General features: G+C 50.1%; 1 protein-coding gene across 5 annotated transcripts in view; it reads left to right on the forward strand.

Moving 5' to 3' along the window:
* The window catches only part of LOC125430864 (multidrug resistance-associated protein 1-like), a 79,322-nt gene extending 54,883 nt beyond the window's left edge, over positions 1-24,439 (forward strand). The window contains exons 20-33 of one of the 5 annotated variants that reach the window (XM_048493160.1): positions 464-481; positions 581-604; positions 6,231-6,315; positions 7,185-7,326; positions 8,826-9,033; positions 9,976-10,286; positions 12,114-12,313; positions 13,980-14,106; positions 15,392-15,493; positions 17,590-17,736; positions 18,497-18,655; positions 19,565-19,731; positions 22,112-22,306; positions 23,266-24,439. In XM_048493160.1, the coding sequence (XP_048349117.1) occupies positions 464-481; positions 581-604; positions 6,231-6,315; positions 7,185-7,326; positions 8,826-9,033; positions 9,976-10,286; positions 12,114-12,313; positions 13,980-14,106; positions 15,392-15,493; positions 17,590-17,736; positions 18,497-18,655; positions 19,565-19,731; positions 22,112-22,306; positions 23,266-23,374 (1,994 nt within the window). In that variant the 3' untranslated portion in view covers positions 23,375-24,439. Of the gene's footprint in view, positions 1-463; positions 482-580; positions 605-6,230; positions 6,316-7,181; positions 7,327-8,825; positions 9,034-9,975; positions 10,287-12,113; positions 12,314-13,979; positions 14,107-15,391; positions 15,494-17,589; positions 17,737-18,496; positions 18,656-19,564; positions 19,732-22,111; positions 22,307-23,265 lie in introns of all 5 variants that reach the window. The other 4 variants (XM_048493161.1, XM_048493162.1, XM_048493163.1 and 1 more) reach the window with 4 other exon arrangements.
* Positions 24,440-26,020: the final 1,581 nt, after the last annotated feature.

Below are 26,020 nucleotides of genomic sequence, written 5' to 3' on the forward strand. Positions count from 1 at the left end.
GATGGGAATTGTAGTCCATGAACATCTGGAGCACCATAGGTTGGCCACCCCTATTTTATACCAAGACACCCCTCTCGTTATTTTACTGTTTGCTTCATTGATAGCCTTTCTTCCTGATGGGGAACCCAAAGTGGCGTATGTCATTCTCCCCTCCGTTTCATCCTCACAGCAACCCTGTGAGGTAGGTTGGGCTGAAAGAATGTGATTGGCCCAGGATCAACCGCCAAGCTTCCATGGCAGAGCAGGGATTCGAACCGGTCTCTCCCAGATCCTAGATCGATAGGTTAACCATTGTATCACGCTGGCTTTCTTGTCAAGGGAATTTGTGGAGAAAAATTCCTGCTGGAATCGATAGATTTTTCCTATCAGGCTTGCAAAAATCAGCTCGAGTTCCCAGTAAACAAATCACTCTCTTTCTCTGTCTTTTTGTTCTTTGTCTGTCTGTTTCTGCTCACCCCTGAAGCGGCCGGCGGAGGAGAAGGTTTGTCTGTTCTGTGTGATAACATCTTAACCTTAAATTCCACTTTTCTGCTTCTCTCTCTTTTTTCTAATGTTCCTCTCTGTCAAAAAAAACCCACAGATGCAAAATCAGAAGAGGAGGAAGGTTTGTGGTCTTGAAAGGTGCCTCCTCTGCATGTGGCTGGGGAGTAGAATAGCTTTGACTGCAAGAAACCAAGCATGGCTTGGCCAGCCCCCGTAATTGCAAACAACCCGCAGTTCTTTTTTAGTTTTAGAAGCGCCTGTTCTTCTTTGCTGCCCACGTGTTGCTGGCAGTTAGTGCTGGCAGTTTCCTGGCTGAGATCCAAAGGACCTGGGCAGACCCAGTGGGAATTTTAACTGCTTTGGAGAGAGAAATATTCCCTTTTTATTTTCCCGGTCTTACTGCAAACTGCGTTGAAAGTCCTTTTGGGTTCCAAAAAGCGGTGTCTCATGTGGTGTAAATTCCAGCCCAAAGGCTGCTGGAGAAAATAGTTGCAAGGCTCTTTGGATCCCTGCCACGATCAGTTACTCAGCTACGTTGTGTTGAAAGGCTTCCCGCGTGTTCAGTAGTTTCTCCCAGCTGGAAGAATTGCGCTGCCCGTCTGGTGAGCTTTCCTAGAGGTAGGCGAGGGAGTGCGCTGCTGGATCGTCTAAGCCACAGGTGTCAAATTTGTGGCCCTCCAGATGTTATGGACTACAGTTCCCAACATCCCCTGCCAGCATGATGCTGGCAGGGGATGATGGGAGCTGTAGTCCATAACATCTGGAGGGCCACGAGTTTGACACCTATGGTCTAAGCTGAAATGGAATCTATTAATTGGCCTTGTGAAAACTTCACAGAAGTCAAATTCATCCTGTGAGAATGAAAAGAGGGGTTGATGGAGACAGCCCCCACTGTTCTAGCGGCTCCCTCTTACCCCCAAGGTTAGCGGGGGTTCTGGGTCATGTGTGCTAGTAGAGAAGGAAGCTCCCCGTGTACTCCACGATTGCAGAAGGCGGCCTGGGAGCAAGTTTGTTGTTGCAGTTTCTGCCTTATCCTGAAGCTCAGTTTCCGGTGTTGTTTCTCTCTTTGTTCTTCTTTGTCCTCTGGGCGACACTGCAGTGACTTTCAGCCATCTCCTTGCAGGATTTTTCCAGTGGATTTTGGGGGCAGAGCTGCCAAGGCACAAATTCTGCATCTAAAATTCCTCTGCTGTGACGAAAACGGGCCGCCCTCTGCTTGAGCGGCTTCCGATCCAGCGGCCTTCGTGGGGCTTTTTTCCCTGTGGAAAGGTTTTGCCTTTGCGAGGTGGGCTCCTATAAGCGCAGAGAGTCATTTGTGCACAAGACATTTCTCACTGGCCTGATGAGGTGACGCTGATACCAGGGAAATGATGCCCTGCAGGAGCACTATACGGAGCGATTCTGTGGGAGTCCCGACGGGAGCTGCACAACAGCCCTGCCAGGCAGATCGGTTGTGCAACAGCTTCATTTGTTTTTATTTAGAGTTAGAGTTTGGATTCACACCTCGCTTTTTCTCAACTGTAAGGAGTCTCCTTTTAAATGTTGCGGTTCTAGGGGGACTCCTAGCCTCTAGGCTGGACTCTCCCTGCATTCTCAACAGGATTCCATGCGGATGTGAGGCCTAGGTTTCCCTGGGGTGCAAGCCAGACAGGGCGGAGGGGACTGGTTGAGCAGCAGGAGACAGTGGCTGACTGTTCCCCAAAAGGAATGGCCTTCCCTTCACCCCTGCCTTTGGTTTTAATAATCCTCAAAAGTGTCCGGGCTGCTGTCTGCAAGGCTCTCCCGAGGAGGTCACTGAACGTGACAGCGGTTCAGCAGTTGAATTTCAGATCCCAAAGAAGAAGAAGAAGAAGAGTTTCGGTTTATATCCCCCCTTCTCTCCTGCAGGAGACGCAAAGGGGCTTACAATCTCCTTTCCCTTCCCCCCTCACAACAAACACCTGTGAGGTGGGCGGGGCTGAGAGAGCTCTGAGAAGCTGTGACTAGCCCAAGGTCACCCAGCTGGTATGTGTGGGAGTGTACAGGCTAATCTGAATTCCGAAGATAAGCCTCCACAGCTCAGGCGGCAGAGCTGGGAATCAAACCCGGTTCCTCCAGATTAGATACATGAGCTCTTAACCTCCTACGCCACTGCTGCTCCTAAGAGAGCAGATGGCATGCCGGTTTGGCTGGCTTTAAGGAAATGGAACCCTTCCTTGATGAAAGCCAGCTCTGAAATCTGTGATAGCCAGCGCTGCCTGCCTTTCATCCATCTGAATCCAGGAGTTGTCCTGGTGGAGCCTGCTTTGTTCTCGGACGGGATTGAGGGGCTGGGAGTGTGTGTGGCAGCTCCCCCATAAATGGTCAGGATCCATAAGGAAGTAGGCACCTCCTGGCAGACCTGACTCCCCAAAGAATTAAACAGATGCTTTGGCTGAGCTTGGCTTGCCATAGACAGCAGAGCAGAGGAACGCCTTACAGTATTTCAGCCTGGGATCCCTTCCACACGGCCTCTGCTGCAGCACGGCAAAGAAGAACAGTTGGATTTATGTCCCCCTTTCTCTCCTGTAAGGAGACTCAAAGGGGCTTACAAACTCCTTTCCCTCCCCCTCCCCCCCCAACTAACACCCTGTGAGTTGGGTGGAACTGAGAGAGCTCCGAAGAACTGGGACTAGCCCAAGGTCACCCATCTGGTGTGTGTTGGAGTGCACAAGCTAATCTGGTTCACCAGATAAGCCTCCACAGCTCAGGCGGCAGAGCGGGGAATCAAACCTGCTTCTCCAGATTGGAGTGCATCTGCTCTTAACCACTACGCCACACTGTCTGCTTCCCAGCTGAGAGGAGGCCAGTTCCCACGCTGCTGAGCAGCCAGACTTGAGCAAGTATACTTGAGACGTTCACTCTTTCTCCTTGGGCCAACCAGCAGGTGGGGAAACATAGAGATGTGGCAGGAACCTCAAGGGTCATCTTGATCAACCAGAGTTCCTGGTTGATCTAGTCCAGCCCACTGCATAATGCAGGAAATCCACAGCTGCCTCACCCACGCCCCAGGTGACCCATCCTCTATGTCCAGAGGAAGGCAAAAATCTTCCAGGAACTCTGGTTGATCATGCCTGAAGGAATATTCCTCCCTGACCCCAAAGTGGCGATCAGCATTTCTCTGGGCATGTAAGAAAGCGCCATAAGACTGAGTGAGCGAGCCAGCCAGCCCTGCCTTATCCCTTCCTGTCCTCCCTCCCAGGATGTGTCTAAGTTCACAGAATCCACCTTGCTGCCATCTGGCCTCTGCTTCAAAAACCCCCAAGGAGGAGAGGGCGTGATCTAGGGCTCCTCCCCTCCACCCCCGTCACCTTTCAAGGACCCTCAGTCAGTCAGAAACCTTTATTAGGCATCAAAAGGAAAATCAGCAAACAGAATTATAAAGAGGGCAAGAGAACTAAAAATAAAATATTACAAAGATAACATAAGCAGAAAGAGAACCCAGAAGGTTAATTCAGAGTATTAAGCAGAAAATTGGCCACCCTTCCCAGTAGCATAGGATCCTGATTATTCAGGGGAGAATATTCAATGTAGAGTTCAGAGAGCAGGGGCCTGCCAACGTTGGGGCCTTAAGAAAAAAGTTGGGTCTAAATTCCCTGAATTTCGGACAAACAAACAAAATGTGCTCAAGTGACATTTCGAGAGTTAGACAATAAGCGCTTCTGATGTATAGATTTCATAAATCTCTGTGTGAGGAAATGTGTTGGTTCTTGCTCTAGTAACCACCCATCTCCACTTAGGGCAGACCTGGGCATTATACGGCCCGCGGGCCACATCCGGCCCGCCGGATGACCCTGACTGGCCCCTCTGCCGTGCTGGGGAGCGAGGCGTCTTTGAAAGCCCTGCAGAAGCCCGTTGCCTTGACTGCCGGCTTCTGCGGGGCTTTCAAAAGCGCCTCGCCCCCCTGCCTTTTGGCTCGGCCCTCCACAATATTTTCTGTTTCTTATGCGGCCCCATGGAAAAAATAATTGCCCACCCCTGACTTCGAGTCAGATAGTATGTTTAAATAACCGGCTATCCGACTTTTCCTGGGTATAATATCAGAATGAAGGGGGGGAATACAGACTCCATGCTTTGCCAGTTAATAGTTGATATTCCTGGTCAAATAACCGTTCTTTAACTCGATGAAGGCTCTTGTTGGTTGAGAGCATATGAAGCTGGTCCCAAGTAAAACCCAGGGGGAAAAAATCTTAGATTAAATAAGGGTCCACCAGGCAGAAAGCTGAAGTTCAGCAAGATACTCCTATTCCACCCAGGAACCGCTCTGTCAGGAAGTTCTTCCAAATGTTTAGCCCAAAATTCCTTCCATTTAATTCCAACCCATGGTTCTGGTCTGACCTTCTAGGGCAGAGGTCTTCAAACTATGGCCCTCCAGATGTTCAGGAACTACAATTCCCATCAGCCTCTGCCAGCATGGCCAAGTAGCAGGGCTGATGGGAATTGTAGTTCCTGAACATCTGGAGGGCCATAGTTTGAAGACCCCTGTTCTAGGGCAACAGAAAACAGCTCTGCTCCATCCTCTCTACGACAGACAGCCCTTCATAAACTGGGAGATGTCTGTCCTGTCTGCCCCCTCCCCTCCAGACTAATCTTCCTGAGCTCCTCCAGCCTTTCCTCAAAGGACCTGGCCCCCAGACCCCCCTACCATCTTCCAGCTTGTCAACATCCTTCAGTGGCCAAACCTGACTGCAGTTGTCCAAGTGATGCAGAGCAAAAAATTGAGGGTTTTATTTAGAAGGCGAAAACAAAATGAACTTGCCTTAGATGTGAACCCTAGTTAGGAGCCGGGAATTATTTGTTTGATTGATTGATTTCAAATAGTCATTAGCTGCTCAAGGCAGCTTATAATAGAAATCAGATACATAAAATGCCATACATAAAATACATAAACCCAGAATTCAAAACTTCAATTCATTCCAAAAAGAAACTATGACGACTGAGGCTGAGATTAAGCTTGGGAGAGCCACTCTGAAACAAAGAAATAAAACATAAATGCAGTGAGAGATTGCTCAACTGGTTACATTACTTTTGGTTCTAGAATTGTGGGTCTGTCACTGAAGAGACCCTCTCTTGTGTACCCATTAAATGGGCTTTTTTGACTAACGGGACAGCCAGGAGAGCCGTTCCCTGTGATCTTAATTCCTGAGCAGGGATTAACAGGAGAAGATGGCCCTTCAGATAACCCAGACCCAAACCATGTAGGGGTTTAAAAGTGAAAACCAACACCTTGAACTGGTTGTTGTGGGTTTTCCGGGCTGTGTGGCCGTGGTCTGGTAGATCTTGTTCCTAACATTTTGCCTGCATCTGTGGCTGGCATCTTCAGAGGTGTATCATAGAGAGAAGTCTGTTACACACTGTGTCCACTGTTATACACTGGACACAGTGTGTAACAGACTCTATGATACACCTCTGAAGATGCCAGCCACAGATGCAGGTGAAACGTTAGGAACAAGATCTACCAGACCACTGCCACACAGCCCGGAAAACCCACAACGACCAGTTGAATCTGGCAGTGAAAACCTTCGAAAATACCTTGAACTGGGCTTGGGTGTGGATCAGCATCCAGTGTAATTGCTGTAGCTTTGGGGTCCCAAAATGCTCCTGGCAGCTGGCCTCAACCGGCAGTCTTCTGCTTTAACCGATGCAGCTTCTGCAGTTGGCGTTGAAATGTGCTTTTCTTTAGTCCTTCACTAACACTCCGTTTGATGCATATTCTGTCTGTCCTACAGATACAAACAGCACAGCAGTGAAGGAAAGGAAATCCCTGGAGAACGGGGCAGTTGTCAGCGAAGGCTCCGGGGCACAAGTGATGAGGTGCGCACCGTCTTTGCTGGGGGTCGCTTTGGGTTGCTTTTCTTGGGCACCTTTGTCTTTAAGAAGCTGTGCAGCAGGGAAAGGTAGCTGACCCCCTCTTGAATTGGTGCTGCTGCTGCAAAGTGGTTGACGGTGACCCCGGTCGAGGAAGAAGAAGAGTTTGGATTTATATCCCCGCTTTCTCTCCTGCAGGAGACTCAAAGGGGCTTACAATCTCCTTGCCCTTCCCCCCCTCACAACAAACATCCTGTGAAGTGGGTGGGGCTGAGAGAGCTCCAAGAAGCTGTGACTAGCCCAAGGTCACCCAGCTGGCATGTGTGGGAGTGCACAGATTAATCTAGTTCCCCAGATAAGCCTGGGTGGCAGAGCTGGGAATCAAACCCGGTTCCTCCAGATAAGTGCACCTGCTCTTAGCCACTGCTCTTAGCCACTACGCTACTGGAAGGCCAAGAGCTGTCCCTGAGCAGGAGGCTTGAAATCCCCAGACTCTGTGCTGAAGAGAGCAGCAGCAGTGGAGGGTTTCTTGCAATTGGACACCTCTGCCGTGTTTGCTAGCAGTGGAACCACGAGCAAGTCTTTTATCAAGGAATGGGGGGGAACGTCGCACGGGGGAGGGGCCGTGGCTCAGTAGCAGAGCACCGGTTTGGCAATAAGAAGGTTCCAGGTTCGATTCCCCACCATCTCCTGTGAGAAAGGTCAGGAGGCAAGTGATGGGGAAATGCCTCATTCTGTTACCTGCAGAGAAGAAACTCCCAGACGAAAGTGGGAAGGGGAAGCAAAATTCAGTGGACAGAAAAGGTGGGCTTTCATGGGGAGGAGGAGGAGGGGCAAGATTTTTGCAGCGTGTTAAGCATTTAGTTTCTCAGCAGGCAGATGAGTAACTCGTCCACATACAGTGGAGAAACCGGGAAGTCCATGCCCCTGCAGAACAGCACAGTCGAGCTTCAGAAGTCCTCTGAGGAAAAGACCGCTTGGAAGCTGACGGAAGCCGACACTGCCCAGACTGGGAAGGTGAGGTCTGTTCCGGCTGCTTTGAGCGCCAAAACTCTTTGCTTGGCAGGGGAATCCAATTCTTGACAGCCAAAGAGGAAAGAACGTTGATAGACTTGGAAGTTTGCATGCACGAGTCGAAGCAGAGAGATACTTGCATTGGGTTTGACTTGGGAAGGTGCAGAGGTGGGATCCAGCAGGTTCTCACAGGTTCCCGAGAGTAGGTTACTGATTATTTGTGTGTGCCGAGAGCGGGTTACTAGTTGGTGATTTTGCCACGTGATTTTTGCCTTAGTTACGTCCCTCCTCTCAGCAGAACTTGAAGCAGTCTAGCAGGAGGTGCACTGGCGTGCGTGGCAGCCTGCGCCTGCGTGCATTCGTTTCCCGCCCAAGGACTGGCGCAGCGGCTGCGTCCTTGCCACAGCCCCGCCCAGGAATGCTCCACCCCCGGAATGCCCGGCCACGCCCCCGTCATGCCCCGCCCAGCCCCATTGGCGCTACACCACAGTTTGAATCCCACCACCATGGGAACCTGTTACTAAAATTTTTGAATCCCACCACTGGGAAGGTGTCCAGATGTTGATGATGCGTTAAGCTTTAGGGTGGATGATGGGCATATCTGTTTTGGACCAACTTGGACAGGAGAAGGTAGACAGAGTTCCTTATGCCTGCTGGACGCATTTTGATGTATCTGTTCGTTTTGATTTGTTTGTGCCCCATGTCACCCTCACAACAACCCTGTGAGATAAGCTTAGGCCAAGAGTGCATGGAAACCTGCTGGGTGGCCTTGGGCTGGTTGCTCTTTCTCAGCCCTGGCCAGCCTACCTTACAGGATTGTTGTGAGGACAGAATGGAGGAGAGAAGACAAATGTAAGCCACTTTGAGGGCACGACAAGTGGGATGTACCGGCTCCCAGTGGCCAAGGCAGGGGAGCAGTAATGAAGCTGATATCAACACCACTTCGTTTTGTGGGCTTCATTCTCTTGCTCACACTGCTGTGAAACAGACTTGAGGGCAGATGAGTGTCAGGCTGCGCCACTATCGGCCTGCCAGAGTGCACGTCTCCAGTCCAGTAACAGCTGGGCATGCCATCTCCGCCGCCCCATGGCCTTGGGGCTCCTTTCCTTTGTTCACATGTAACTAGTTCAGTAGAGCTTACCGAGGACTCCTTATCTTTCTTTCACCTGGAGTAACTTGCCTTTCCCAAAACAATGAATCTGTAGTACTGTCTTTCTCTGTCTTTCTCATGCTGATATTGGGGGAATGCAAAGGTGGGGGCTTGATGGGTTGAACCAAACTGTAACACTGAAGCCAGGGAGTTTGAATCCCAGATTCAGCTACCTGGCCGTTGGGCTGTCACAGTTCTGATTAAAACTCTTGAACCTTTCCTGAGTCTTGTCATTGACTGGAGTACCAGACCCTTACAGCGAGTAAGGGAGAGTGCAGCAATGGGCAATGGACACGTGTTCCAAGGGGTGTGTGTGTGTGCTGAAGGGACCCTGCGTTGTTCCTTTCCTTAGGTGCAGGCGGCCATTTACTGGGAGTACATGAAAGCCATCGGCCTCTTCATCTCCTTCCTGAGCATCTTCCTCTTCCTGTGCAACCATGTGGCTTCGCTGGCCTCCAACTACTGGCTGAGTCTGTGGACAGACGACCCCGTCATCAACGGGACTCAGCAGCACACAGACGTCCGCCTCGGAGTCTACGGGGCCCTGGGAATATCTCAAGGTGCGCTTGGAGTCTTCTGTTGGAGCCAGCCCAGTGTAGCAGCTAGAGTGCCTGGGGAAGAGGATCTGGGAGACCCCGGTTCGAATTCTCCACTCTGGCGTGGAAGCTCATTGAGTGGCCTTGAACCAGTCACATACCTGCAGCCCGAGCCTGTCCTGCAGGGTGGTTGTGAGGATGAAATAGGGCCGTGGTGGCGAACCTTTGGCACTCCAGATGTTGTGGACTACAATTCCCATGGCCAATTGGCCATGCTGGCAGGGGCTGATGGGAATTGTAGTCCACAACATCTGGAGTGCCAAAGGTTCGCCACCACTGAAATAGGGAAACAAGTTGCAAGCCTCTTTGGGTTCCCACCAGGAAGAAAGGCCGATGGGTTCGTCGCAGGCCAAATTGTTGCCATTTTAAGTTTCTTTTAATGTTAGCTGTGGTTAGTGAATTAGTAAAATTGTTTTAAAGTGTTTGTACGTCCCCCAGAGCCCCAACCTCAGCTGGGGAGGGCAGGATATGAAATAAAAAATGAACTAGATAAAGTGCGGCACTGAATATCAGATCCTTTTTCTGAATGTTAGCGGCAACTGAGCAGGGGGTTGCAGTAGGTGTGGGCAAGGGTCTTGGGCCTTGGAGGGTAATTTAGAAGAGCCCAGTTTGACATCCTCTGGGCTCCTGTGCGCCTGGCCCTGAAGCTGGAGTCTCCGTCTAAAATCTCACGTGACTCACAATGTTGTCATTTGTGCCAGTTAAACCACGCCCTCCAGGTGATGGCACGCAGGAGGGAAACAGCAGGCCCCCTGCGACGGTCATTTGGGGTCTGCGCCCGTTCTCCGGAGGTTCTTTCGGCACAGCCTGGCGCGCTGCCCAGTCGATCGAGCTGCCAGTGCTTTCCCCAATTTCTGAGCATGCAGTGTTGACCGTCCAGGGGGGTTGTTTGTGTTTGCCTCGAAGGCATCGCCGTGTTCGGATACTCCATGGTGGTCTCGGTGGGGGGGATATTTGCCTCCCGTCGCCTGCACATTGACCTGCTCCACAACGTGCTCCGGTGCCCCATGAGCTTCTTCGAGCGGACGCCCAGCGGGAACCTGGTGAACCGCTTCTCCAAGGAGGTCGACACCATCGACTCGGCCCTCCCGCAGATCATCAAGATGTTCATGGGCTCCCTGTTCAACGTCATCGGGGCCTGCATCATCATCCTGCTGGCCACCCCCATTGCTGCCGTGGTCATTCCTCCGCTGGGGCTGGTCTATTTCTTCGTGCAGGTAGGAGGCCGCAGGCTCGGCGTCCCCTTTCTTCATGCTCCTTCCGACCCCCCTGAGCCTTTTGTCTTCAAATTCTAGACAGTGGCACAATAATGTCCTGAAGTGGTAGCAAGTGAGCTGGGCTGCTTTGGTCCGCAGGTGGGGTGGGGGGCATCTTTTAAAGAGTCAGTGGGGCGTAGTGGTTAAGAGCAGGTGCACTCTAATCTGGAGGAACTGGGTTTGATTCCCCGCTCTGCCACTTGAGCTGTGAAGGCTTATCTGGGAAACCAGATTAGCTTGTGCAACACACGCCAGCTGGGTGACCTTGGGCTAGTCACAGTTCTTTGGAGCTCTCTCAGCCCCACCCACCTCAAAGGGTGTTTGTTGTCAGGAGGGGGGGAGGGAAAGGAGATTGTCAGCCCCTTTGAGTCTCCTTTGCAGGAGAGAAAGGGAGGGGGGTATAAATCCAAACTCTTCTTCTTCTAAAGTTCTGCCCCAGAAAATACCTGCTGCTCAAAAATCTGCCACTTAAGGCGGTTGGCCCTTCCAGCCTGTTCACTCCATGCTGTGTTCACTTCCTTCTTTAGCACTGCGGTCTGTTTCACTGGAGGGGGCGGCAAAAAGGCCGTCCCCCGCTTGCAACCTGAAGCAGCAACGTCGTTCGTTTCCACCTGCCATTGCATGTTCAGTGGCTTCCAGGCAGGGATAGGGGTGCTGTCATTCAGCAAGTCCATGGATTAATTTCTTGTTGAAAATTTTCATGTGATCCTCCTCCTAGCAGAAATGTCGGAAGATCCCCAAACAATTTTAAGTGGGACTTTGTAGTTTTATGGACACCTAAAGCTGCTTGGCCGTGTGCTCCATATACTTTGACATAAGAACATGAGAACGAGCCTGCTGGATCAGACCAGAGTCCATCTAGTCCAGCACTCTGCTACTCGCAGTGGCCCACCATGTGCCTTTGGGAGCTCACATGACTTGTTCTGTACAGCCTCCACCCTGGGACAGGGAATGAGCCCCCTGTTTTTGCTCCGAACACGAGCCCTGTGTGGCATCCCTTTTCTTTCTCTCTCTCTGCCCCCCTCCCTCTGCTCTCGGCTCATTAACTAGGTAACCAAAAACTTCTCAGATTCTGAATTGTTTAATAAGGAAAGTCCGCTGTACCCTGCAGCAAGAGGGGCGCTCAGAGCTGGATCTTCGTTCACTGTTGTTGCCTCTAAAATAGTTGGAAAGGGGTCCTGTGACCCCTGGAAGGTGGCAGGAACAGGTAGTCCTTTGTGTATTTACACGTTGCCAGCAGGCATTGCCTTCTCACCCCTTTTGGGTTTTTTAATCTCTTTTGCCGTAGTGAGGGCAAACAAAAGAGGAGCATCGGTTTTCTGAACCTTCGCAGATGGGGCCGTGTCCCCTGAACTGCAGCAAAATATTGTGCTGCTGCAAAGAGTACACAGTTGTGGTTTGGGGTGAAGTATGAATGGGGAAATACCCTCAGTACAGACATATCTCCCCCCCCCCCACCCCACACAGCTTTAGTGCCACTACCTTGAGACGCTGAGCTTTTTAAGACCCTTCGGGGTCCCACCATGGTTCTATGGCAGTGGTAGCGAACCCTTGGCACTCCAGATGTTATGGACTACAATTCCATCAGCCCCTACAATTGGCCATTCTAGCAGGGGCTGGTGGGAATTGTAGTCCATAACATCTGGAGTGCCAAAGGTTCTCCACCACGGCTCTATGGCATCCTCACAGTTGACCTGGAGCTTGCTAGGTGGGCCTTTTGGGGCAGTCCAGATCCGGTCTGGTGTGGGTGCCTTTCTAACCTCTGACCCTCGGCTCTGGCCCCTTCAGCGCTTCTACGTGGCCACCTCCCGCCAGCTGAAACGTCTCGAGTCGGTCAGCCGCTCCCCGGTCTACTCCCACTTCAACGAGACTCTTCTGGGCGTCAGCGTCATCCGGGCCTTCGAGGAGCAGCGGCGCTTCATCCGGCACAGTGACCTGAAAGTGGACGAGAACCAGAAAGCCTACTACCCCAGCATCGTTGCCAACAGGTAGGTGGGCGTGGGGACCGAGGCCGTTGCCCGGAGCTGCTGCCTCCTGGCTCAACAGTGGGCCACACGACCCTGGCAGGCCTTCATCCCAGCTGCGTCTCCCTTGGGGTTGGGCGGAAAATATTTGGGCTCTTGTTGGTCTCCAGTCAGAGGTGGCTGGGCAAAGCAGAAAGGTCTCTGATCACTTTCGACCTCGACGTAGCCTGGAGTCTTTGCCACTGTCGCCAGGACTGCTCAGTTCTCTGGCCGAAGAGCCTGTAGAAACCCTGTCTCCGAAGATTGTTTCAAAGGGCAGCCTGGTTGGCCCGCAGGAAAAGAGCGAGATTCGGATCCAGGGGCACTTCAAAGACCAACAGGATTTTGGGGGTATCAGCTCTCGACAGGCAAAGCCCCCCCCTTTGCCAGATAGAAAGGGAGCTCTGATTTATTGGTGAAGGCTTTCACGGCCGGAATCACTAGTGGGTTTTCCAGGTTGTATGGCCGTGTCCCAGTAGCGTTTTATCCTTGAAGATGCCAGCCACAGATGCAGGCAGAACGTCAGGAGAAAATGCTACCGGAACACGGCCATACAACCCAGAAAACCCACAATATTCTGGAGCTCTGATCCTTGAACGCTTAGAGCCCCAAAGTCTTGTTGGTCTCTTAGGTGCTCTCAGAGGCGTAGCTGGGCCAGAGTGCGCCTGGTGCGAACTCTGTGTTCTCTGCCTCTGCTGCCCCCCCTTTTACCTTTGATAAACAGTGCAGGCTGGAGAAGCGGCTAGTTTCCTTCAGGCTGAAAACAATCTGGTGGGAACTATACTTCTTATGAGACCTTGCAAGCCCCAAGGGCTTGCCTTTATCAAAGGTAAAAGTGTGTGTGTGTGGGGGGGGGGTTCCACCCTGTCCCCCTGGTAGCTCCGCCTCTGGGTGCTCTTTGTCCTTGGTGTGTATGTGTGTGAGTGTGCGCCCACCTGCTCTATCGCACTCCCTTTCCTTATCTTTTTCTGGGCCTGTGTGTGGGAAACTGCATTATGGCAGGAGCATCAAGGTCACGACAACACTATTGGACTTCCATCTAGCTATTGAATCCTTTGTCTGGTTTTTGAATTCAGCAAGAATCTTAGAACAGACATCAGGCCCATTCCTAGAAGCTTAACCTAGTGGTTAAGAGCAGTGCTCCCTAATCTGGAGACCCCACTCTGCCACTTGAGCTGTGGAGGCTTATCTGATGAACCAGATTATCTTGTGCATTCCATCACATGCCAGCTGGGTGACCTTGGGCTAGTCACAGCTCTTTGGAGCTCTCTCAGCCTCACCCACCTCACAGGGTGTTTGTTGTGGGGGGGGGGGAAGGGAAAGGGGATTGTAAGCCCCATTGAGTCTCCTTACAGGAGAGGAAGGGGGGGAGGGGTGTATAAATCCAAACTCTTATTCTCCTCTCTCCCTGATGACCTTAATGTTTTGCTCTGTCCTGTGGAGTCACACAGATGGTTTGCTTGGGGCAGATGTGCCTTGTGGGTCGGATTGGGTCCTGGGAACTGGTGCAGAGGTGCCTGGTTTTGCCTCTGCTCAAGGGTGTTGGAGCAGAACTTCTTCCGCCAGGGACTCTGGAGAACAGCTGCCAATTGCAGGTTTTGGTCTCTTTTGAACGGAGCCTCCCTAACTGCCTCTGTGTTCCTCTCCACAGGTGGCTGGCAGTGCGCCTTGAGTACGTGGGGAACTGCATTGTCCTCTTTGCTGCTCTGTTTGCCGTGGTGGCTCGCCACAGCCTCAGTCCAGGCCTGGTGGGGCTCTCCATCCTCTACTCACTGCAGGTATCTCAGAGCAGCGTGGTGTAGTGGTTAAGAGCAAGTGCACTCTAATCTGGAGAACCGGGTTTGATTCCCCACTCTGCCGCTTGAGCTGTGGAGAACCAGATTAGCTGGTGAACCAGATTAGCTTGTGCACTCCAACACACGCCAGCTGGGTGACCTTGGGCTTGTCACAGTTCTTCGGCAGTCTCTCAGCCTCACCCACCTCACAGGGTGTTTGTTGTGATGGATGGGAAGGGAAAGGAGCTCATAAGCCCCTTGAGTCTCCTTACAGGAAAGAAAGAGGGAGTATAAATCCAACTCTTCTTTTTGGTCTTAGCATAAGCTGCCCCAAGACCTTATAGCCATGGGGTATCAGTCTCAGTGGACAAGTTTGTGCTGAATGATTTCCTAATATTCTGGGTAACTTGCAGGAATCAGCAAACCTTTTGCAAATCAGAAAGTACCTAGGATGATTCTGTGGTAGGCTTTTTGGTGGCTGCTCCACAATTATGGACTACCTTCTTGTGGGAGGTGTGCGTGGCCACCCCTCCTTCTCGAGCTACAGCAGGCTGTTGAAACCAAGAGAGTTCTTTAGCATTCTGTGGAATACTTTAGGCCACGGATTTCAGATGGCCTCCTCCCGGAATAGAAAAGAGAGAGAGAGAGAATTGTAGATGTATGGTATATGGCCGTGGTGGTGAACCTTTGGCACTCCAGATGTTATGAACTATAATTCCCATTAGCTCCTGCCAGCATGGGCAATTGGCCATGCTGGCAGGGGTTGATGGGAATTGTAGTCCATAACATCTGGAGTGCCAAAGGTTCACCACCACTGGTATATGGTATGGTATGGTATATTTAATTTATATACCGCCCTCCCCTGAAAGACTCAGGGCAGTGCACAACAACATAATAACATCAATAAACATAACATCATAGAACAACCATCAATAAACACCTCAATAGCACAGGATCAATAAACATAACATCATAAATCATAGCATAGCATCATAAAACATAACATTGTACAACAACCATCAATAAACAAATCAATAAATATAGAGTGAATAAACATAGGATCATAACATCATAAACATAAAATATCATAAATATAGCAACATAGACATAGTATTATCATACCAATAAAAATCCATACTATACAGTAATAATGGAACATCTGAACATTATAAATACAGTTAAATCAATTGAGATCAGACCAGCCATACTCTGTGGGAACAGTTCATTGCTGTTGCCTCTTCATGCGCGCCGTACAGTTTTTGGATTGTCTGTGTTTTTGTGTGTGCAGATCACCACGTATTTAAACTGGCTGGTCCGCATGTCGTCTGAGATGGAAACGAACATCGTCGCGGTGGAAAGAGTCAAGGAATACTCTGAGAAGGAAAAAGAGGTGTGTGGAAGGCGGCTTCCCGGGCTGGCCAGCTCCTGGCTGTGGAACTGGGACTTGGCAAAGGCTATCAGGGCTGTTCTCCCAAAGGGACGTTGAGCTGCATTTTCCTGAGGTCTTTGAGCTCCCTCCAGTGGCAAAACTTGGTCTCTGCCACCCTTGTCAATATCCCTGTATCTTAGAATCATAGAGTTGGAAGATACCCCCAAGGGACATCCAGTCCAACCCCCTGCCATGCAGGAACACACAATCAAAGCACTCCCGACATATGTTCATCCAGCCCCTGTTTAAAAACCTCCAAAGAAGGAGACTCCACCACTCTCCGAGGCAGTGAATTCTACTGTTGAACAGCCCTGATGGTCAGGAAGTTTTTCTTGATGTTTAGGTGGAATCTCTTTTCCTGCACCTTAATCCATTGCTCCGTGTCCTAGTCTCTAAGGCAGCATAAAGGAATCTTGCTCCCTCTCCAACACGACATCCCTTCAAATATCTAAACATGGCTATCATGTCACCCCTTCACCTTCTCTTCTCCAGACTAAATATCCCCAGCTCCCTAAGTCTCTCCTCATAGGGCATGGACTCCAGACGTTTTGCCACTTTGGTTGCCCTCCTCTGGACCCATTCCATCTTGTCAATATTCTTCTTGAATTGCAGTGCCCAAAACTACACAATATTCCAGGTGGGATCTAGCCAGTGCAGAATAGGGAGGTACAATTACAGCCCTCAATCTCGACACTACACTCCTATTGATGCAGCCATTTTTGCCATTCATCCCTTGAGTCAGCCTTTCTCAAGTCAGAACATTTGGGTCAGAACATCAGAAAACGGGGTGGGAACCTTCGCACGCTCACCAAAGCACTCACCTAGTTGAAACTGCCTTATCCTGAACCCGGACCCCAGGGCTATCACAGCCAACCTCGCCCACTCAGGCTGGGTCGTGGCTCTCCGGGAGGTTTCTTTCGCATCATCTGTGACATGATTCTTCACTTGGGATGCCTGGAATCGAACCCGGGACCTTCAGCATGCCAATGAGATACTCCAGTACGATGCCACAGCCTTATACTGAACCAGATCCCATATAACAGGAGGGGATAGTTCCTCTAGGGCATGGGTCTTCAAACTATGGCCCTCCAGATGTTCATAGACTACAATTCCCATGAGCCCTACCACTTGGCCATGCTGGCAGGGGCTGATGGGAATCATAGTCGGGCAAGCAAATAAATCATGCTCACCCCTCTCTGTCGGAATAATACCGGAACAGGGTCACATAGCCAAATATCTTGAATTATTAACTGAACCCAAACAGAGATGGACTATCACAAGGGCCAGATCCAATACCTTCCCATCGGCCATTACAAAGGATCGTTACTTATCCATCCCTCTCCAGGATCGGGTTTGTCCACACTGTAAAAATCAAGTGGAGACTCTTGCTCGCATTATTCTTGACTGTCCGAGATATGTGGGCATCAGGAATTTCTCTCCCAGGCTGGCCCTAGACAAATCTGAAAGTGACTCTGACTGTTCTGTTGTGGAGCTTCTGTTAAACAACACAGATGTCATGCTCTTGGAAAAAGTAGCAAAATTTATTTTACAAGTGACAGAACTTTCTAAGTAATGTATACTGCTATATACAGTCTTCCTGTCTGCGTTTTGAATGTACTCTTGATTTGTATTTCAAAAATGTCTGGCAACACTCTAGAACCTATTTTTAAATGCCAAATAAAGGTTGTTGTAATCGTAGTCCATGAACATCTGGGGCGCCAGAGATGGACACCCCTTCTCTAGGGAGTTATGGAGGCTCAATCTGTGTGACCACTGGCTGTGCCTTCCCAGCCTTTTTTTGTGGAGTGAAGCTCTTGTGCGAATGTGCACTTGTTCTGTGTGGGGTGTGCTCTTCCCTGGGTGTTTTCAGTGCCCCCCCACCCCCCCAGCTCTGTTTTGTTTTAGTGATGACACTGCCTAATTGCTCCTGGAATCGCACTCTGGGACTGGCGTCAGGTATCCTCCCGGTTGTCCAGTGTCAGTTGGCTTCACGCAGAGAGGGGCAGCTAGAAGCGTCCTGAGGGGTGTTTCTGAGCCCCTTCTGTGGTCTCTTGCAGGCAGATTGGACCATGAAGCCCACCTCCGCTCTTAGCAGCTGGCCCCAGGAAGGCAAAGTGGAATTCCGGGGCTACGGGCTGCGCTACAGAGAGGACATGGACTTAGTGCTGAAGAACATCAACGTCACGGTCCACGGAGGAGAAAAGGTGGGTCGTGGGCCTGTTTTGCCTGCCGGGTTAGACTTGGGGTAAGAGAAGCAGTGATGGAATCCGAGGAGACTGGGGAGAGGAGTTTGGTGGGAAGTTGAGGCAGGAAGGGAACATTTGGGAGAGGAGGGATGAAGAAGAGAAGAAGAAGAAGAAGAGTTTGGATTTATATCCCCCCTTTCTCTCCTGCAGGAGACTCAAAGGGGCTTACAATCTCCTTGCCCTTCCCCCCTCACAACAAACACCCTGTGAGGTGGGTGGGGCTGAGAGAGCTCCGAGAAGCTGTGACTAGCCCAAGGTCACCCAGCTGGCGTGTGTGGGAGTGTACAGGCTAATCTGAATTCCCCAGATAAGCCTCCACAACTCAAGCGGCAGAGTAGGGAATCAAACCCGGGTCCTCCAGATCAGAATGCACCTGCTCTAAGCCACTGCTCTTAGCCACTACGCCACTGCTGCTCCTGTCTGGCAGCAGCCAATCAGAACAACTTGATCCATGTGACCTTTGGAAGATAGGAGGGGCCTTTCCTGTGGGCCCCTGCATCTACAGGCAACATGTTGTGGGTCCTAGTATTTGTTGTCTGAGTTCCCTTTTAGACCAACGTCCTGGATGTTTGTCTGACTTGCCAAGAAGCGGGTATTTGCTAATATTTCCATCTGGTGGGTACCGGCAGGACTCCCCCCACCCCACCCAAAAAAACCCTGCTTGCACCCATTCCAGAATGGAGTCCTATTGTGTTTTTTTCTGTGTTCTTTTCCAAAGGTGGGCATAGTCGGCAGGACGGGTGCTGGGAAGTCCTCCCTCGCTCTGGGCCTCTTTCGAATCACCGAGGCTGCCGAAGGAGGTATTTTCATTGACGGGATCGACATTGCCAAAATCGGGCTCCACGACCTCCGCTTCAAAGTCACGATTATCCCCCAGGTAGGTGGAAAATTTCCCTCTCCTTGTCTTTCCAATGGCTGCTCCTTGGCTCCTTGAACCTGCCCAGAGTGTTCGGGCTTGACAGGTCTCTCGAGAGCGAGTGCCGGCATAGGTGTGCTCACCTTGATATGAGGAAAACGTCAAAAAAGCATTTGTGGCTGTTGTCTCTGGGGATCAGGAGGACCAGTGGCAGTCAGGTGCCCCATTGAAGAGGTGACTTAACTCTGCCACAGTATTCTGTTGTGTTTTTCCTGCTTGAGCTGCAAATGCATGTGGCCTCTCTGAGCATTTGCCTACTCATTCATTTAAAATCAGGGTAGGAGCCCACATGGTGTAGTGGTTAAGAGCAGGTGTACTCTAATCTGGAGTCCCCACTCTGCCACTCGAGCTGTGGAGGTTTGTCTGGTGAACCAGATTAGCTTGTGCACTCCAACATATGCCAGCTGGGTGACCTTGGGCTAGTCATAGTTCTTTGGAGCCCTCTCAGCCCCATTCACCTCACATGGTGTTTTGGGGGAAGGGGAGGAAGGAAAAGGAGATTGTGCACAAACAAGGCGTTGACAGGGGCTAGATAGGAGTTGAAGACCAACAAGAATTTGTGCCATTAGCTTACGAGAATCAAAGCTCCATTTGTCAGGGTACCATAAGCTTTTGAGAGATAGCTGACAAATGGAGCTTTGATTCTCGTAAGCTAATGGCACAAATTCTTGTTGGTCTTCAACTCCTATCTAGCCCCTGTGCACCCTGTGCACCGTTTTGGGCTTCCTGGTTTAACGACATCCACGGGCTCCTGTCTGGCATTGAGTGGGTGGCATTTCCTGCACAGGTAGGACTTCTGTGCTGTGATCACGCTTAAAAATTATTGTTACACGATCGTTCACATTTATTGTAATTTGGTTGCCCAAGTAGGACCCCATCCTGTTCTCTGGCTCCCTACGCATGAATCTGGACCCTTTCGACCAGTACTCTGACGAAGATGTTTGGATGTCTTTGGAATTGGCTCACCTGAAGAACTTTGTGTCCACCCTGCCCGATAAACTCAATCATGAGTGCTCAGAAGGTGGAGAAAACCTCAGGTATAATCCAGGTTCTTTTTTAAAAAAAAAACCTCAAGTAATATACTGAAATCAATCCCTGGTAAACAATAGTTCTAACAAGTATCTTAATGGCCAGAATCAGCTGGATGTTGTGGGCTGTATGGCCATCGTCTGGGGTTTTAGCACCTATGGCCATGAGAGAAATACATCTTACTGTGACATGCCTGCGAAGGTGCCAGTCACAGATGTGGGCAAAACATTAGAAGTTCACACCACCAGACCACGGCCACACAACCCAGAAAACCCACAACAGTCAATTCTGAAAAGCCTGAAAGTTGGTTTGCCGACCTTGGGTCTAGCCCAGTTTTCCCCTCTTGTGGAACTGCCTGGTCTTCACTGTGGCTTCCTTAAGAAATAAACCCTTCCCATCCATCCATCCATCCATCCATCCATCCATCCATCCATCCATCCATCCATCCATCCATCCATCCATCCATCCATCCATCCATCCATCCATCCATCCATCCATCCATCCATCCATCCATTCATTTATTTTATTTGATATACCGCCCTATCCCCGAAGGGCTCAGGGCGGTGTACAACATAAAAGCATCATATATAAAATCATCATAATACAATTATCATAAATACAATTAAAACAGCAGTTATTTCCCAACATAGGCATCCCACGAAACCGTTACTTGAACCCTCTCAAGAAAATGAGGGGGGAGACAGTGGGTCCTGATGATGTTAGGGACCCATATGGAGCAGAGGGGAGGGGCACACTCAGCGGCTGGTCTCTCCAAAGGCCCGGTGGAACAACTCAGTCTTACAGGCCCTGCGGAAATCACCAAGATCCCGCAGGGCCCGGACGGCTGGAGGGAGAGTGTTCCACCAGGCCGGTGCCAGAGCCGTGAAGGCCCTGGCCCGAGTGGAGGCCAGCTGCATCATTGAGGGGCCAGGGACCTCTAGGAAATTGGCCTCTGCCGAATGCAATTTTATGTGGAGAATTGCAGGCATGCACAGGGGTAGCCGGTAATTGACTAGCAGTGCATTCTGACAGTTTGCCTTTCAAAGCGTTGAAATCATGGAATTGGCCTTTGGCGGGAATAAGGCAGCTGTTACTCATCACAAAAGTTGACGTTTCCTCTGGTTGTGTGTTCCTTTCAGGAACACGTGAAGAAAATTCTAGAAGTGGTGCTTGGATTTTGTCTTCCTGCATGCCAGGGGGTTGGACTGGATGGCCCTTCTGGTGTCTTCCAGCTCTATGGTTCTATTCTGCGGTTGGCCTGTAATGGCAGGAGAGTGACTCACCAAGACACCAGAGTCCTTGTAAGGCCGTTTCTAGGTTTTTCAGCAATCTGGTGCAGGAAATTTGCCTCACAGAAGAAAACAAAACCCCTGTCGTCTTTGCGATGTCGCTGATTAAGCCTGTGGTTGGCATGCAGAAGGTCCCAAGTTCTATCCCTGCCATCTCCATCTCTGTCAGGTCTCGGACCTTCAGCCAATAAACAGACTCTGGATTCTTGACGAGTAGCGTCTATTGAAAGGCAACGAAGCACCCAACTTGAGAAAACCAGTTCTGCCAGACCTGGCTTTTCTGAGTCTCTTTATCCCTGTTTCGTCTCCCTCCCATTTTCCCAGAGAAGTGTGAAGAGAGTTATTTTGGAGCTAGGCACCCCAAGGTCGCGATAGGGATAGGTACAGCCACCCGGCTCGACTGAGGACTGATTTGCCAGGGTCACTAGCCTAGTTATCTACAATCCGTGTCAAGCCCTAAAGATCACTAGAGAGGAAAGGCCCTTTATATACTTCAGGCAGGTTGCATATATCTTGCAGCAGTTACGTTGAAGTGAGAGCCCCCCCTCTGTCACTCAGATGCCATCTTGAGCAATATAGACTGCTGCAATGCAATCACCAGGCACAGTTCCTGACAATCTCCTGCCTGCCAGCGTGGCGTAGTGGTTAAGAGTAGGTACACGCTAATCTGGAGAACCGGGTTTGATTCCCCGCTTCCACTTGAGCTGTGGAGGCTTATCTGGGGAACTAGATTAACTTGTGTACTCCCACACACACCAGCTGGGTGACCTTGGGCTAGTCACAGTTTTTTGGAGCTCTCTCAGCCCCACCTACCTCATGGGGTGTTGGGGGTGGGTGGGGAGGAAAGGAGATTGTCAGCCCCTTTGAGTCTCCTTACAGGAGAGAAAGGGGAGGAGATAAATCCAAACTCTTCTTCTTAACTGATGTGAAGGCAACATTGTGCGTCTGTGGTGGGATTGTGTGTTCCTTATTGTGTGCTCTGCCTTTGGGATTCTGGGTTCCGTCATCTGTAGCGACATTAATAGTATTTTGAGTTATTTTGGAGAAGTGGATCAGATTTAGAACTGTGGTTTCCTCCATTCCGCATTTCCTCCCGAAGCGTCGGGCAGCGGCAGCTGGTGTGCTTGGCCCGGGCTCTCCTGCGGAAGTCCAAAATCCTGGTTTTAGACGAAGCCACGGCTGCTGTGGACCTGGAAACAGATGACCTCATCCAATCGACCATACGGACTCAGTTCGAAGGCTGCACAGTGCTGACCATCGCGCATCGGCTGAACACCATTATGGACTACACACGGTAAAGCCACTGAGAGCGGGCTGAGTCCACAAACAAGACCAAAGTCTGTGGAACTCCTTTTATGGGAATCAGTTCGGGGGGGGGGAGGGGTTTGCCATGTGGGTGGGAAGACGTTTGAGCCCAGTGGCCCCTTGAAGACCAACCAAGTATAAACTTTTGTGTGTGGCTGGGGTCTGGTAGATCTTGTTCCTAACGTTTTGCCTGCATCTGTGGTTGGAATCTTCAGGGGTATATCTGTGGTTGGAATCTTCAGGGGTATATCGCAGTCTGTTACACACTGTGTCTAGTGAGAAGGGAATGTTTAGCGGGGTATACATTGTCCATGTCCCAGGGTAGGGAACCAATCAGTAAGTGTTTTGGGTGGAACTTGCTGTGCAAAGGTGTGGTTGACTGCATTGTATTGCGGGTGGGGTTTTCAGTCCATTTACATTCGTATTCGTATTCCCTGCAGTAGAAAATGTATTAGTGAATGCAGATCCTGTGTCTGGGTGGAGTTCATCGTCCATGAACCCAGATGTCGGGATGCTGGGGCCGCTTGCATCTTTGGGGCTTGTGGGAAGGGATTGTACTTGAATACTGACTGGACATGAGATGCCAGGCCTGACAGCTGCCACCCTCAGAGTAGGTGGGGCTGAGCTGGGCAGCCCGAGGGTCTGATTTGGGGTAAGACAGTTACCTGTATTCATCCTAAGGTCTGATCTTAAAGGCATCCCTTGGGAGCTACCGACAGGACATTTTCTGCTTCATTTTCTGCTGAGGTGTAGCGTTAGCAGCACGGTGTGCTTATTCCTTGTCTCATTCTTCATTCTCTTAACTGGCTTCAGAAGTGATGTTGCCCTCTTAACCTACATGCTTTTTTTGTGTGTGGTCTCATTTGTTTATTTCTTTCTCTTTGAAACACAGGCTGGGACAGAATTATCTACATATCCTGACCTCCTCTCTCTTCCTCTTTGCTTTAGAGTAATAGTCCTAGACAAAGGTGAAATTGTGGAGTGTGGCTCTCCCGCTGCCCTAATCCAGAAGAAAGGCATCTTTTACAGTATGGCCAAAGAGTCTGGCCTTGCGTAATGCAAGCGCTCAGTTCCTCTCTCTGGCAACCAAGCGTCCAAATGCAGAGACCGCATCTGTTGAAATCCGCAGCTGGGAAACCTCAGGCCAAATAATTCCTCTGAAGAACTAAGTTTGGGAACCTGATGAAGAAAGAAGTCATCACAGCCGGTTCACCTGTTCTCCCCCCCTCCCTTTCCCCCTTTCTCACATTTTGCTATTTTGCACGTTACATGCAAGTGTCGGGGTGGAGCTTGGGTTTTGCTCAAGAGTCCAAACTCTGCAGATTTTCTTTGAGGCTCCAAAATCCGGCTTCCTTTGAAGAGTCAAAAACGCTTCCGGTCCTCTTTTTCTCTTCTGCTGTGTAAGAGGTGCTTTTTCTAAAGGGCAATCAGCATCTCCCCCTCCCCGCCCCCCCTTGAAAGCCAGCCTTTGAAGGGTGGTGGTGGCTTGGAGCGCCCCTGTCTTTGAGTCGGGTTGGGCTTTTGACATTTCCCCTTAAGTGGATCAGATTTTAAAAATGATCCAGTCCAGGTAATTTTGATGGGTCTGGGTGGGAAGACATATTTTTTCTTTGCTAAAGTCATTCCTTTGGTTTGGTGAATGAAAAAGTGATTTGCAGTGTTGGCATTCGTTTCAGACTCTCCTCTGCCGCCAGCATGGGGATTTTTTTTGTTCTTTGATTTAAACATATCAGTGAAATAACTGACTTGACCAACTAGTATAACCTACACCAGGGGCAATTTTACTACTTCCGCTTACTGATGTGTGTGCCTGACTGGCAAAAAGAATTTCTTTTGGCCTTTCCCCCCTCGCATTCTGTTGCTTACCTCAGGAGGATTTGCCCCCAAGTTCGGCCCGCCTCTTGTTCTTCAGAGTCTCCATTTATCAAAGCTTTTGAAAGGAAGACCTCTGTGGATCTAATGGCTCAACCAACAGCATAGAACTGTCAATCTTGAATTTAACTGCTGACTTTGTAATTACTAAAGAAATAGGCAACATCTATTCTTAGGCGGAAAAAAAGATTATTTATTATGTTTTGTACATACAGTTCTTTAAAGTTGAATAAACAAATTTACTTTGGTATTTTCTGAAATGATTCCTGGGAAGAGCTTTTGAGTAAATCTTTTTTTGCTCGAAACATTACCCTCCAAGTTATTCTGGAAACCAGACTGGTTGCTTGGTTGTTGTTTGTGAGGAAGGCAGGGCTGCTGGCTAGATCAAACTTGTTGGAATGTTCAAATACTGAAGCCCCCGTACGCAGGTGAAAGGGGCTCTGAACTTCCTGCCAATGGGCCAGTGGACATGCTTGGCCCTTGGAAGGTGCCAGGTTCATCCCCCAGCACCCCCAGTTAAAAAGATCAGGAGATGGAAAAACCTCTGCTTGAAAAGCAGGAATCAGTCTGAGCAGGTGAGGCAGACCTTGGTAAACCAAGTGCCAAAGGCAACATCAGGTGTTCATAATCTTCACAGGCTGTACTTTTATGAGACTTGGATGAACGTGTTAAAATGATACCCCAAGAAAAGCTTACTTGGATCTCTGCAAGTAAATCTTTGCTTCTCTTTTTAACTGGGCTCCTGTAAGCCCACAAGGAAGAAGAGGAGGAGTTTGGATTTATACCCCCCCTTCTCTCCTGTAAGGAGACTCAAAGGGGCTTACAAACTCCTTTCCCTTCCCCCCTCACAACAAACACTCTGTGAGGTGGGTGGGGCTGAGAGAGCTCCGAAGAACTGTGACTAGCCCAAGGGCACCCAGCTGGCATGTGTGGGAGTGCACAGGCTGATCTGAATTCCCCAGATAAGCCTCCACAGCTCAAGTGGCAGAGCGGGGAATCGAACCCGGTTCTCCAGATTAGCGTGCGCCTGCTCTTAACCACTACGCCCCTGCTGCTCCCAGGGCAGTTTGTTTTGCTGTGATAGCAATGCATCTATGTTTAGAAAGGCCCACTTCTGCTGTTAAAGCTCTGTTCCATTTTAAAAAAAAACACCAAAAGTGACCTGTGGGGCAGATGAATGACACACTTTACTTTAAACACATCCAGGCTTTCAAAAAAGAACACAAAAGGCCTTTCTAATCTGCCCTTGTCTGCTAACCTAATTTGCAGAGATGTTAACCAACTGAGCAACAAACAATCATGAGGCTGTTCCTTAAAATAGGGACGCCTCCGCAACCGTGCCCAGCAGCCTCATTAACAATCTTGTGACCTGAGGGAAGTCACATGGGCCAAGGATCACAAGCTCTGCTGGGCCTTCGTGTACTAGGAAGTACCAAAAGCCCCTTATACAGCGGGGGGAGGGGGTGCTTAATCGGGGCATTTCCTGCACATCTAAACCGGTTCCTGTAACAGCCCACATTTATTTCCTTTAAGAAAGTGGCAGCTGGTAATGACCCACAAATCACACCACCATTTAAAATGCTTTCTCTGTCCTCTGTTTCACCTGAATGGGTAAGGTACAGTCTTATATAACAGCTTTTGTGCCTGGAGAGAGGCAGAGGTAAGACACAACTGGGCTGCAGGTGGGGCCTTGTACCCCGAACCACCCACCCGCCCCCAACACACACACTTCAGTGCTCCAGAAAATGGTTCCTGGTAGCAAACTCCATTGCTGCCCCTTCTGTTTCCCGCTTCCATGTATGCAATATTAATTTGCCTTTTTAAAAGCCAG

Source organism: Sphaerodactylus townsendi, linkage group LG04, assembly GCF_021028975.2.
Source record: "Sphaerodactylus townsendi isolate TG3544 linkage group LG04, MPM_Stown_v2.3, whole genome shotgun sequence".
NCBI classification, from domain to species: domain Eukaryota; kingdom Metazoa; phylum Chordata; class Lepidosauria; order Squamata; family Sphaerodactylidae; genus Sphaerodactylus; species Sphaerodactylus townsendi.